General features: G+C 49.1%; 1 protein-coding gene across 1 annotated transcript; it reads right to left on the reverse strand.

The window, feature by feature from the left end:
- Positions 1 to 11,887: 11,887 nt before the first annotated feature.
- On the reverse strand, positions 11,888 to 14,182 carry LOC143221064 (uncharacterized). The gene is given in 7 exon segments (XM_076446595.1): positions 11,888 to 11,948; positions 12,162 to 12,295; positions 12,769 to 12,822; positions 12,878 to 12,999; positions 13,048 to 13,356; positions 13,359 to 13,955; positions 14,098 to 14,182. Coding segments are annotated over 7 exon segments (1,362 nt in total).
- Between the last annotated feature and the right edge of the window lie 311 nt (positions 14,183 to 14,493).

Genomic DNA, 14,493 nt, shown 5'->3' on the forward strand with positions numbered 1-14,493 from the left:
GACTAAGAGGCCTCTGTTGCCGATCGATCCGCGATGATTCACGCGCGTCCGTCGTCGATAAAATTATTTGCCTCGCGATCGCTCCTTCTCCGCCAGCCTCGCGATATCGCGCGATCGCCGAACGGAACGCGCCTCCGTTCCGCGAAAATATTTTTCTCCTTTCACGCGCTTTTTTTTCCCACCTTCCTTTTCGACCGTCTCGTTATCGCACCGCGAAAAACGCACCGAGCAATGGCCGACCGGTTATATTTAAACCGCGATTGCGGTAATCGAGCGATTAGGCGCCGAAATTCGTCGGTAAACAACGCGCTCTTGTCGCTGTTGTTCGGCTGATTGCGAGTCTGTGTTAGATACGCGGACTCGTGATCGCGAGGCTGATACACCATCCTCTAAGTTAGAATTTCCTGTTTTTTATTTTTCTTTTTCGTTGTTTTTCGCTCGTAATCTGGCGACAGCGCGTTCTCGACGTACGAGAGTGATATAGAAATTTCTCGAGCGTTCGTGGCGAGAGAGAGATAAACAGAAATTTCTCAAGTGTCTAGAATTTTGGGAATTTCGAAAGTTTTAAGCTCGGAGAGTGAATTAAATTTCGGTTCACTTTCAAAAGAGGAAATATAAGGGTATAGATATGTAACTTCCGAGTTACATAAGGTTACAGGGAAATAACTAAGCACAGAAGGTGTATAAAACTTGTCACGTCGGTAAGAAATCGAATTTTTATCGAAACTCTCAAAGTTTTGATTAGGAGAATATATCAAATTCGGAAAAGTTCGTAAAATTGTTTTAAATTACTACCAACTCTCACGTGACGAATAATTCCCATTAAAATCCTATTAATCCTCGTTAATCGATAAATTCAACCATCTCAAAATCGTAAACGAAACACAACGTCATCCTCCGTGAATATACACCAAACAATTCGCGTTACCTCGTGTAAACAAACTTCTAATCACTCGGTGAAACGTTTAAAAGTCAGGATAAGGTTTCTTTCAGCGCAACAGGGCTGAATAATTCGCGAAACGATGGGGTATCGGGCCCGAAGCAGAAAAAGAAACAAAAGGAGGTAGATGAGCGACACGTGCGACACCGTGGAACGGAGAGGGATCCCTTGGCGGCGTCCAGGAACCTCGATAAGATCGGTTGGATGATCGCGAGGGTGTGGAGGATGGAGAATCGAGATGGAATCTCGGTGACTGGCTTCCGTGGGTGGCTCCGCGAGGACGTAATTCAACGTTAACGTAGCGGAAGTGGCGATAAAACGGACGAGCGGCAGATAGCGCGCGCTCTCGCAAGAATGAACACGATTACGAAGTCTGAATGAACGGCCACCTCGGTTACGACGTGTTCCCGCCGGAAGCGGAAGAGATAGCGCGAAAACTACGCTCGCCGATGGTTCCTCCACGTTGCCCTGGAAATTGATTCGTTTTCCCCGGCAACGGCAATCCGTTTCGCGATCCGCCGGTCCCGTCCTCCGGGTTCACAAGAGATTAACGAGCTTCTGCGCGCCGGATAATTGATTACGGCTTATTTCGCGAATAAAGGTCAGCCAGAAACGGTTAAGCGCTCCCGTCCCGACGTTTATCCCGAGAATTTGTCGTAATAATTAACCTCGGTGTCAGTCACGACCGGCGACCATCCCTTCCAGATCGTTCAGACTGGCTAGATCACGGATTACCAAGAAATTTCGTGTAATTTTCGTTTTTAGAACATTCTAGGAATTTCCTTGAACTTGCAGGTTCGCACAAACGCTGTGCTGCGAGTTTTCACCCCATTTTTATGAAATTTGGAAAAGTTCGCGTATCGTCCATTCCCTTTATATTTCGATATTTTTGTTAATTGATTAAACGTTATATAAATTGGAATAACTACGATTATTATATCAGAGGGGCGATATCTTTGTATTCGTCACTGTATGATACACTATGCTAGAAAAATACTAGGAACTTTGAAGGTATTAATACCAAATCTCCTATAAATAAACGTCTATTTCAAAATTTTATCTCACCTAACACAATGTCTTACCTAATACCTATCTCTTGCGATAATTCTTACGATAATATTAATCTCTCCCTCTTCCCGAGTTAACGTATATTATCCTAACATCTCCAAATTAAACGCCAGAAAAATTCAAATTCGCGTATAAATTCGCAAATAAGGTATATCTACGATAAAATTTCCTTCACCCTCCATCGACACAGGACTGTCAATCCCTTCTGTCAAAAGAAATCAACGTTCAGTCCACATCGAGGACGTAAAAGAGAGCTCGAGGAATCCGGTCGCGGGATTGATAAGCTCGATCGAAAATCAGCCATTACGAAAGCTCTCGGTGGCAAACATCCGAGCGTTATCTGCTCGCGGGTGTCGGCCCCCTCTGTCCCGCGCTCGTTCTCGCGATTAGCATATTCGGCGCGATGGCGGGGAGGGGACAGGGGCCCGGTGGACCGGAGGAGCAAGAAGAAAGGGCCGGTTATCGTTGTTTTGGCAAGCTCTCGGTACCGTGCAACGTCCTCGTCGGTCCGATCGCGCTTTCCACCGACGAAAGCGTGACTCACCGTGTATATTAACCCCGCGGCGTGTTTACGCTGGCTGAAGTGCGCTCGAATGGCCGTATGTCAAAATCACGGTTGCATAACGCGCGACTCCCCTTCGACCAGCCTCCACCGCGGTCCCTCTGGCCCCCTCGCGGATATTTAGAGGTGACTCAGGCGTGGATTACGAGACTTGGCTGCCACTTTGACCTTAATGTTTAGACCAGAGCCACTCCGCATGGACGGGACACGCTCGAGCTGGTCGAAATAGACCGAAAACAGCGAGCTTCCACGAGGGTACGTCCGCGCTTTTCTTGGCGATGTCGTCGCCGCGCCGGGCGTCGAACGGTAATCGAGACGCGGCCGACGCCGCACGGAGATTGATCGTTTAGAATTACGGAAACGTCCAATTACGGATCGGAAGCCGCGTCTAGGCGAACGCGATAGTTCGGCTCATCGTCGAGGACGATACGCAATTCGCCGTGACTAGAAGCAGATGCTCTTCCGAGTGCCTCGGCATCGGCCGATAGTAAGCTCCTGGATGCTTTAAAATAGCATCTTCCAGACGAAGCGTCTGAAAAAGGCCAACCGCTGTCTGATTCGACGCTCGTAAAGGCTACAGCCGAAAAGTCCCTAGGATTAAACAGCTCGCGCTATCTTATCGCGAAGCGGTTGACACGGCGGCAAGAATACGCGCGTCTCTCGAGTACACTCGCTCGGCGTATATTCGAGAAAAACAGCGTCTCCGAAAGTCCCTAGGGTTAAATAACGGCACTCGAACTGTCGTTTATTTCCGAGAAACGAGATGGAAAGAAGCGGCGCGGGTCGCATCTGATAACCCAATCGGACGTAACGCGTGAGTCACTGCATACAAGTTACGCGACTAAAAAAGCAAAATATTCAAAACAAAATCCGAAACTTGAATAACAATACTCGAACTGTCTCCTATCCCTAGGAAACGACAAAAAGAAAAAGCAACGAGATAGACAACAAGCGTGACACAAGAGTCACTCCAAAAGAAATAACCGTAAAAATCTCTCGATCTAAACGACAATAGTCAACCTGTCTCCTACTCGCAAGAAACGAGAAGAGACGAAGCAACGTAGGCCGCGGAACACAATACCTAATCGCGCGTGACGCAAGACGATTGAGAAAAGGAAAAGTGTCCCGAAAAGTTCGTAGACTGGAAGAACAGTATTGGAAACGTGCCTCGGTCGCGTGATATTTGCGCGAGAGACAGAGAGAGAGAGCGAGAGAGGGGCGAGGGGTATCGTAATAGAGGGAATCTAATCGCATTCGCGACGCCGCGTGTAATGCACGAGCCGCTTGCATAATTTACGACGAAGACGCACATGCAGCCGCGCGTGCACCGCGAGAACGCGATTCGAATCGCTGCGTCGTTATCTGCAAGGCGATATCGCGGCTGGCCGCGTGGTTCGAGCCTGGTGGCGCTTAGTTCATCGGTGAATTTAGCCGGCGTCGCTCTCCCCGTCGCCGCGACCGCCGCGACGCGCCGCGCCGCGACAAGCGCGCGTTTTTTCGAACGAGACCGGACCGGCCGGCCGCCATCTTGCGCCCGTCTAGGGGTATCTAGGTTGTAGATGGCACTCCGCGAGAGACATCGGAATTCGGTAATCTCGCAACGAGCACGCAACGCGGGTTTCTTCGTCTCCCAACCTTTCCTACGCGGCCGACTATTAATACGGATGACAGGAAACTCTATTCGCCGACTTCTTCACCGGAGGAGAGGTTGCAAAACCTGCCCAACTCGAACAAGATCGATCCGCAACCAGATCTATCCAGCTCGACACTGGCATTCGCGTGGGCCCGCTGCGTCAATCGAGCGATTCACCAACGCACCGACCAAATTCTTCATTCCAAATCGCGAATCTAGGTCTTTCCTCTCGGTAGTTGTTGCGTACATCGAAATGAAGCTACTCGAATCGGAAATGAAGAATTGGAATCGATCGCTTCCTCCGATCTTTGTAATGAGATCAAGAGTGACCAAACGAAACGAAACGAAAAGTTTGAATGGGGAACGAAGAATTCGAATCGATCAGTTGCTTCGACGTTTGCAATAAGATCAACAGTGACCAAACGAAACGAAATGAAACGAAAAGTATGAATGGGCAACGAAGAATTCGAATCGATCAGTTTCTTCGACGTCTGCAATAAGATCAACAGTGACCAAACGAAACGATACGAAATGAAACGAAACGAAATGAAATGAAACGAAAAGTTTGAATAGAGAACGAAGAATCCGAATGGATCGGTTGCTTCGACATCTGCGATAAAATCAGGTGCGACGAAATGAAACGAAACGAAACGAAACGAAATGAAACGAAACGAAAAGGAAAGGAGAGGATTCCGTTTTCTCTCGGACGAGGAATTACTGGTGGAAAACAGAGAGACGGTGCGCAGAACGCGGAAGAAGCTGGTGATGCGTGTCGTTCCGTTTGTTGCGCTTCACGAGCGCTTACTTCATCGCTAATTTAACCGGTCACCCCTGCTCCCGTCGTCCCGTCGAAAAAGCCACGACGCGCACAGTCGATAACCCCTGGGCTGTCACGGGACCGTCCGCGTCCGACATTCGACGTGGCATTATTTATAATCGCTTTACGGCCGGTTTTCTTTTGCCCGAGTCCGGGACGGGGCCCGCGGAAACGGAGGTCGCGAAGAAGAAACGTAGGAACGGAACGGGACGGAACGGGACGGACGTGGAACAACAATCGCGGTGCGACCGGACGCCCAACGCTTTTACTGGCAATAAACCGAAAGCGTGACGCAAATCGGAGATAAATTTAAACGACTACCCGTGACGCGAGCCGCGAATTATTCCTAGGACCGAGGGACGAGACACCGGCGAGCACGTGGATCGCAGGCTTTTTAGAAAGGTGCCTTCTATTTTCTGCCTCAGCCATTAGGCGACCCGCCGCTTCCCTCGCGCTTTCCGACGCGAAATTCTTTTTTCCACGGTTCCCAAGGTCGCCTCTCAACAAACACAAGAGTTTCCGAATCACGCCGATCTGTTTTTCCAATACCAACGCTCGATACAGATTCGCGGATAATCGTATTTGTCGCGTGATAACGAATTTTTTCTCCATATTGTTGATAGAAATCATACTTGCGCGACGATGATTTTGGGTATAAGGGACCAAGGTCTCTTCAGGTCAAGCAGTATACTTTATATTTCGATTTAGAATATTACAACGGATATCAACGATGCGAAATAGGCTTAGATCCTACGAGCCTCTGGATTGGGTTCTTCTTCAGTCTAGAATCCTCTTTGGATTCACGGGACCTTCTTAGGATCAGATGTAACATCCTCGTGGTAACATCCTCGAGTGAAGAATGTCAAATGTTCTCACTAACATTTCGCATTTAAAACTTTAACTTTCCGATTCTCAGAGGACACTTTCACGAGTCATATTTTAGACGACACCACGAATTCGCGGAATTTGGAATTTTCCACGATAGGATAGATTATTCGTCGGCATGTCAATGGAAAGTCGTAAAAAAGAGTGTTCGCGAAGAAGTCGAATTTTGTTGAATTTCAAATTTTGCCGGACAATCGTAGAGCGTAAATCAATGACTGGCTGTGGACTTATCAGTGACGCGCGAGCGGAAGGTCGGAGTTCGAGGCAGAGTTTCGGGCAGATCGCGAGCCCGTTCGACTCGTCGAATTTCGCAGATTAGCAGGCGCTGCTCATTATCAGCCGCTGATACCGAGCGATTCTATTATTAATTCGCAATCAAGGTCACTACCAGTCGCAGCGCCAGATAACCATATTTGTAAGCAGCGTATCTAACCGGGCTCGGGCTACATATTTTCCAGCCGGATCGACGTCGAGCATCGCCTTTCACCGTTGTAAAACGACGACGGAAAAGAAAATCGGCAGACATCGTGACACGATTCCGACATTCTGACGATGCACCGAATCGCGACAACGACCAACGAATCCAAGGAACAATCCAAGATTCGATTTCCTTTGAGTAAAAAGGAATCGAACGAGGGAGAGACGGGAAAAGTGTTCCAAGATCTATTAAACGACTCGAATACTTGCGGAAGAAATAGCGACCAACGAATCGAACGAACAATCCAAAATTCGATTTCCTCTGCGTAAAAAAAAAGGAATCGCACGAGGGAGAGATGAGAAAGGTGTTCCAAAATTTATTAAACGACTCGAACACTTGTGGAAGAAATAGCGATCAGCGAATCGAACGAATAATTCAACGTTCGAACCCGCGATTTCCTTTGCAAACAACGGAATCGAACGACGAAGAGGAAAAGTTGTTCCAAGATTTAGGAAACTACGCGAACGCTTGCGGAAGAAATAGCGACCAACGAACCGAACGAACAATTCAAGATTCGAACCTACGATTTCCTCTGCGAAATCGAAATCGAACGACGAAGAGACGGGAAAAGTGTTTCGGAGATTTAGGAAACGACTCGGACACTTGCGGAAGAAATGGCGCAACGGTTCGAGAAAGTTCTGGAAGGCGAGAGAGTACTCGAAGCGGGAAGGTGTCGGGCCAAAGTACGCTCAGCTTCGAGCCTATCGATCTCTCCGAATTCTATCGATTTCCGCGATCGACGAGGAAGATAATCGATCCTCGTTGGATAACGATCGATCAATACCATTCGTTCAGCTAGCGAGCAAATCATCCGTGTCTCCAGCGCGATCGATCAAACGCGGAGCTATTTCACGCGAAATCCCATAATCCACGCGATCCTCCGGGTCCAGCCCGCCATCTTGGATCTTCCTCGGCGCCAATACGTATCAACAAACGATCTCGACTCGCATCTTTTCTCTTTCACGCCTCTATTCTTGCCTTTCTATAAATCTCCCTTACGTTCCTACGTAAACGTTCGCGAATTTTCTCTCCTCTTCTTTTTTCTCTTTTTCTTTTTTAATCAAACATACCGCGAATTCTCTGTTTGTTTTCGCTCGCGGCGAGGTTTCCGCGGAAATTCTCCGGGATCGGTTATTATATCGCGACCGATACGCTCTATCGCGAGGATAGTCGAAAGCAGAAGGCCGCTCGAGGTTGAGTCACGCGGTTTTTCATAATCCAACGCGCCGCGTTTTTCTCCGCGGACATTCCGCGCTCGCGCATTCCCGGCTAATGCGCGAATATTCGCCCGAGTCACGCCGGTGGAAAGCGGCCTTTAAGCGGCACGCGCGCGATCGCCGCGGCCTTTCAGCCTTCCGAAGGCGAGTGATAAACGACTCGCTCGATAACAGCCTCGGCGCTCGCCGCGATTCGCGTTGCGACACGCCGCCCGACATATTTTCCCTTCGCGTGTTTCCCTGCGTATTTTTTTCGAAAACAACTCTCGCGTGGGTCGTAGGGAACGTCCTCGTAGGTGACGAGCGAAGGTGCGACGCTCCGAAAATATATACGGTGACTAAGTGACGAGCTCTCCGAGAGATCGCGACCGATGTCGAACCGAGGTTTCGAAACGAGCTTCGATTGGACGGACCTTGGTCTTTCGGTGTTGCTGACTGGCCCAACGAAACGGTATAGGATTAAAAAATTATTATTCGACGCGAGGTGCAAGTTTGGTCGCGTTATCTAGTTCGGATAGGAATCCAACGAGCGGAAGGATCTAGACGCGAGGTAGGATCGCTCGCGAGGTGGAAGAGATGATTGACAGCTGGACTTCAGGGTCGCGGGAACCGGAATTCTGCAAAGGCATGGGTCTTCCGTGATTCACGAGCCTGTTGCTTGAAATTCGCCGATTCTATTCGCGAAAAAATTAGACAAAATTCGAGAAGAATATAACACAGTCTGGAGGATAAAAATCTGTGAAAATGTCAGGGAAAGTGACAGGAAAAGAGTCGCGTGACAGCGTCAAAGGTGAGAAACTCGGACGAGAGAGACGAAACACCGGTGCGAGAAAGAGAGAGAGAGAGAGACCGTGATTCACGAGCCTGTTGCTCGAAATTCGCCGATTCTATTCGCGAAAAAATTAGGAAAGAATGAAAAAAAATATAACACAATCTGGAGGATGAAAATCGGTGAAAAAGTCAGGGAAGGTGACAGGAAAAGAGCCGCGTGACAGCGTCAAAGGTGAGAAACTCGGACGAGAGAGACGAGGCACTGTTACGAGAAAGAGAGAGAGAGAGAGAGAGGGCGAGAGAGGGAGGGGAAAAAAGGCGACGAACGGGCCGAACACACTCGACACACGGCGATACACACGAGCCGCGGCAAAGGTGGGGATCTATTCATAGGAATGAGTCATGTCGGAGATGACGCCGCGAATAGTCGGCCAGAATTTGCGCACTACACTATGCCACCGGGCTCCCGTCCCTGATTCCGTTTGCCAAACGGCGAGCATCGCCGATACCAGCGGCTCGTGCACGCGCCGACACTTTCCTCGACTTTGTTGCTGCCGCGAGGAACACGCCGATGGAGGCCAGCCTTCCCTTCCGCTCCCCAAGCTAACCTCTTCTTCCATCGCCGTCTCCCACCTGGCCAGGCTGCACCGACGCGCTTGCAAAATTCTCCAGCAACAGCTGTCCCGTTACCTTTCGCGTCCTCCTCTTCCTTTTTACTTTACTTCTTTCCTTCCTTTTCATTTTTCTTTTTGTCTTTGACAATGTTGCCTGGGTTACGAGATTCGGGCTCGTTCACACTCTTCTTCTTCTATTTTTTAGTTTTTAATAACAGGGTCGAAGATAAGAGATTCGATCTCGTTTTCATTCTGAAATGGTGCAGTGTCTTTTGGTAGCCTCGTTAGATTTTTCTTCTTTTATTTTTTAGTTTTTAATTACGGTGACAAAGATAAAAGATTCGATCTCGTTTTCATTATGAAATGGTGCAGTGTCTTTTGACAGTCTCGTTAGATTTTTCTTCTTTATTTTTTAATTTTTTTAATAACGGTGTGAAAGTCCCGAAATTCTATCTCGTTTTGACTCTAGAACGGTGCAGTGTTTTTTGGCATTCTCGTTAGATTTTTCTTCTTTTATTTTTTAATTTTTAATGACGCTGTCAAAGTTCCGACATTCCATCTCGTTTTGACTCTAGATTCTAGCTCTGACTCTGGATCGATGCTATTGCAAGGTTTCTGTTTTATTGACGTTTTTATTTTTGTTCTTATAGGTGGTACCTAGATTGAACCTTGTAATGGTTCAATGTCTTGTGAGAGACTCTCACGTGGCTTTTCTTCTGTCCTGTAGTTTTTCTTTATCTTTGTACCCATTACTGACCCCGAGATTCTATTTCCTTTCGACCCTGACATATCTTTTTCAACTCCCACGTGTTTTTTGCTTATTTTATCCACGTTACCTACACCGAAAGTCTATCTCATTTTAATTCTGGAATGATTCATTTGACACGGTCCTCTAGAAAAAAATCTCTAAAAATCCTTACTTATCCGAGTTTCCCAGTATTTTCACTGCAACCAAATATGAATTAGCGCGAGGTTTAACGTGTCAATCCCTCGAAATTTCAAAACATTTTATGCATTTACCATTTAATTCGGTCAAACTCGTTCAATTTCTCTCAACACCTATCATACCGCCCAGAGCTGGTTAAAAATCGTTCAAAAAAGACCTACACCCATTCCCGGATCGTGGAAACATTTCGAGTTCCCCGTCAGCGCGATCTCTTATCTAAAGACAAGCCCGTTTCGTCATCGCAAACGCGTCCAGTCGCTAGGTAAATACACCGACGCGAGTGGACGGAATAACAAAGAACTGTTTCGCACGCGATGCTTTTATTTCCCCTCCTAGGATATTCGGACGTCAATCCTAACGATCCCGGAACACCGCGGCTTGTTCCTCGAAGGAAAATTCATTGAAGAGACCTCATTCATCCGTGGTTGGGACTGAATGAGGCGCGCGGAGTCGGCTTTCGGCCTGATTTTCCGCGGCGCATCCCCGTCGATCCGTCGGACGACCTTCCGTCGGATGTTGCACGCGCACCAGAACGCAGCCGCGATGCACGCGAATAGAAATTGATACTAATAGCGGAAAATTCGCCGGGATGCTCATTCATGACGCGCGTCGCTGACGCAGGCGTCCGCGTTCGTGTTTTGCCGCGGCGCTATCGCGATTCTGCGTCGTTCCTCCCGCTGTCTCGAGTCGTTATCTCGATGGCCAGGCTGCCGAGGAAAACACGGAGGTCGGAGAACACGATGGATGGAAAAATACGAGCGTTATCGATCCTCGTCGATTGACTAATTCGTGACGATAGCCGGGCTGTCACGACGGGCTGACGCTGCCTCTGCACGGTAGCGTCGTTTATCGTCGACGAATCGATTCGACGCGGTCAATGGAGCAGTTGCACGACGAACAGCAGCTTGAATGAAGGATCGATAAGACGAATCGCGAGATTCCGGGCGGAATTTCTTCCGCGAGAGAAAAGACCATCTCTGCGAAGCGTATTTGACCCTTCGCGAGGACTTTTCTGTCGAGTGCTCGTGTCTGCGAATTTTATTTTTATATTACAAGTCCTGCCTTCCTGTCGCAGTTTCTGCGAATAGAGTAAGTGCTCGCTGGCAATCGCGCGTGAATTTTTAACGCCGGAATTGCTACAAATCACCGGTTGTCGTTGATTTGTAGCAGACCGGCAGACAAGGCGTGACTCATTCGTGCGTCGATATCATCCAGTTCGGGCTTCGAACCTTTCAAATTTTTCTATCCATCAAACCCTCGATGATTGATTTATTATTTAATTATCGAGTTTTACGAATCCGGAGACTTCCGGATGAAACCGAAAGAGGAAAGAAATAAATATTCAAAAATCTATTACCATGCAAATCGCTAGGAGGTCAGGGTGATTAACTCTACGCATCGGAATCTTGAAGAATTTGAATATTAAAATTAATCGACAACTCGTTTCCCGAACCATTCTTATTTCAGAGTATCTCGACCAATTTTTCGAACAAGCAAAAAGTCGTGATCTACGTAAAATTTTCGATAAATTCGGTAAGTTTAAAGAGGGAAGACTATGAAAGAAGGATATCTTTCTAAACGTCGGGCTAAACGATTGATACGAATGGAAGAAAAATTATTGGAAGGGGAACGAAGGTGAGTGGAAGAAGACGTGGAAGTCGAGCAGGCCGAGAAAGGAGGTTAAATATCACAATTGATTTTTCGAACAAGCGAAAAGTTGCGATGTACGCAAAATTTTCGATAAATTCGATGGGTTTGAAAGGGGAAGACTATAAAATAAGGATGTCTTTTTAAACATCGGGCTAAACGATTGATAAAAAACGGAGAAGGGAAGAAAATGATCGGAAGGGGAACGAAGGCGAATGGAAGAAGACGTGGAAGTCGAGCAGGCCGAGAAAGGAGGTTCAACGACAGAACCGAGGCGGAATACTCGTCGTCCCGTCAATGGATCGTGGTTCAGTTGGTGGACGTAGACACCAGTAGCCGCATTCCGTAAAACGAGCACGTATCGGCGTATCTGGACGGAACGAGGCGAGAAAACGCGTTTAGTGGAGTACAGGGTACTGTTACTCGACGGAGAGGAGCAATCTTTCCCACCCACGTTTCCCTCGCGTTTTCCATTCAGTTTCCCGGCCGATTCACCGGCATTCCGTTTTTCAGCCAAACTAATCGCCATTCGCGCCGCCTCTCGCGCTAAAATTAATTTACGGCCAATAACGCTCGGCCGTACGATCTTAATTTTTCCCTCGCGTCGTAGACGCCGTACTCGCGGCGGAAATTTATAGCTTTCCTCGCCAACGACTCCTCGTAATTCGCCTCGACGAAAAATACCGCCGCTATTATCGCGTTACCATGAAATATCGCCTATGACGAAATGGAAATTAAACGAAATCAGTCCCTGTACCTTGCTAGTTACTACTCGTTTGATTAGGTAGAAGGTTAATCCAGTGGTAGCGAGATTTACAAGCTGTACGCGTTCTTTCGCAACGCGGATTTGCATATTTTTCTCCAATCAAACCGTCGATCGATCACGTTTCGAGGATAATTCGCGACGCGGGAAATTATCTCGCGATTATTTCTACAGAAGGGAGACGAGAATTCGCGAGGACGCGAATGGAAGCCAGCGTTTAGCGAGCGTCCGATAAATATACGCGATTTCTGCGCGGATTCTTGAGCAAGAAGGCTGATAATTGATAAAATACGAAAGGACGCGCGGGAGAGTACACAGCCCGGGGGCGAGCGAAAGTCGTAAATTTTTGCGGCCGGTTCGGGCAAATAAAGCGTCCCGATGATTCGGCGTTTCGGGAAGAACGCGAGGGAAAAGGCGCAGAAGCGACTTTCGCGACCGCCGCATCATCGTTATTTCCGAAAGTCAGCCACTCCCACGTGGTCTTATATAAACAACAAACAACGAATATAACGAGGGCCGTCGTTTATTTCTCCAACCGCCGATGTTATTATAAAACGTGACAGAGAGCTCTCAGGCTCTCGCAACGCGATCTTCGCGCAAATTCTTGAAAGCCTCGAATCTTCCACCAGACAACTACCCGCGACAACTAACCCTAACTCTTTCGAAGAGATCTTACACATATAAGTAATAAAAAAGATCGACTTACCCAAAAGTAGAGCAGGCTCCCTGTTATCCTCCAGCAGCGCGACGAGGACGAGGAACAAAGGATGCTGAACAGGCAGTCGATCGACGTCGTCCGTGCAATCGTCGTAGACGACCACTTCCCTGTAGTGCCTTCTGCGAAGTAGCTCCTTGCCTTCCCTGGTGTTGGCCAGGTCGGCTAAACTCGCTTTACCCAGTTGCAACCTTCTGCGATTGAACCGATCCGAACAGTTGACGTTGATCGCGCCTCTAACGTGGTTCACGTTGTACAGAATGAACGGACGACAGTCCAAGAGGACGGGAGTGTCCGGTCCCGGGTGAAGAGGCGGTTGACCAGCTCATCGGCGGTGATGGTCTTGGTCCTCTCGAGCACCAGCTGTCTCTGCAGCGTGTTGTTCTCGGAACAGGGACTAGCCGGCAGGCTGACGGTCTCCAGTTTGCAGCGTTTCGAGGCGGACAGCTGGTGCTGGTGGAAGTGGTGATGGTGGTGGAGATGATGGTAGTGCCGGTGGACGTCGGACAACGGAAGCTCGCAGTCGGTGCCGCTGCTGGAGCTGCTGCAGCCGCTGATGCTGCTTCCGCTGGCGTTGAGGCTACACTCGGTACCGTCGCTGGCGATGCAGCTGTCTACGCCGCTGCTAGTAGACGAGCTAGGCGACACGGTGGCCGTCGGCGAGGATAGGAAGGTGGACGCGCTGGCTGGCGGTCCTGGCTCGCTGAGGCTGCGGTTCAGAACCAGCTTCAGGTTGTCCCGGGAACGTCCGGCCGAGACCGGCTCGCAGCAGACCAGAGTCGACATCGGTGACAACGAGGATGGCTGGTGCTGCTGGTGCGGTGGCTGGTGTTGTTGTTGGAGCGGGTACGCGCTCCTGACGTCAGTCGTGGTTATATCGAGACGCGAGCTAGACGCTGCTGCGGATCAGAAGAGGGTGAGCTGGTCAGATGTTACGCGCTTTCTGCCGCTCTTTCGGGTGCTCAGGAGTGTTTATCGAGTTTCGGCAACGGGGAGAGGGACACGCGGAGAATAATTCGAGGCAATTCGGGGTTGGTAGACCTCGCCGCGGACTCGAGGGAGCTTTGTCGAGCTGCGACGCGTTCGTAGGAGGACGCGTTCTGCGTTCACGCGCTCCGTGAATCATCCGGAGTCAACGTTGGTCCAGGATAGAAGACGGAAATAAAACGTGTTTCGGGCCAGGCGTTCTTTCTCGCCTGTTGGTTGCTCGGGGACCAGAGGAGCCAGTACAGCGACGCGGATCGGTATTCTAAGGAACTAGAAGCGTTATCGCTGGCAACCGGGACAAATCTAACGCGTGGGTCAACGATTGCCCGCGACACGGAGAGAACGAAGATCGCGAGGAAGCCAGCGACCTTTAATCTCGGGACGGAGTAGCAGCGAGAGCTCTGGATCGCGTCCGTGGCCGCGGATCTGCCGATAGCCGAGGAGAGGCTA

The sequence above is a fragment of the Lasioglossum baleicum genome, unplaced genomic scaffold, assembly GCF_051020765.1.
Source record: "Lasioglossum baleicum unplaced genomic scaffold, iyLasBale1 scaffold1864, whole genome shotgun sequence".
Classification (NCBI taxonomy): Eukaryota; Metazoa; Arthropoda; class Insecta; order Hymenoptera; family Halictidae; genus Lasioglossum; species Lasioglossum baleicum.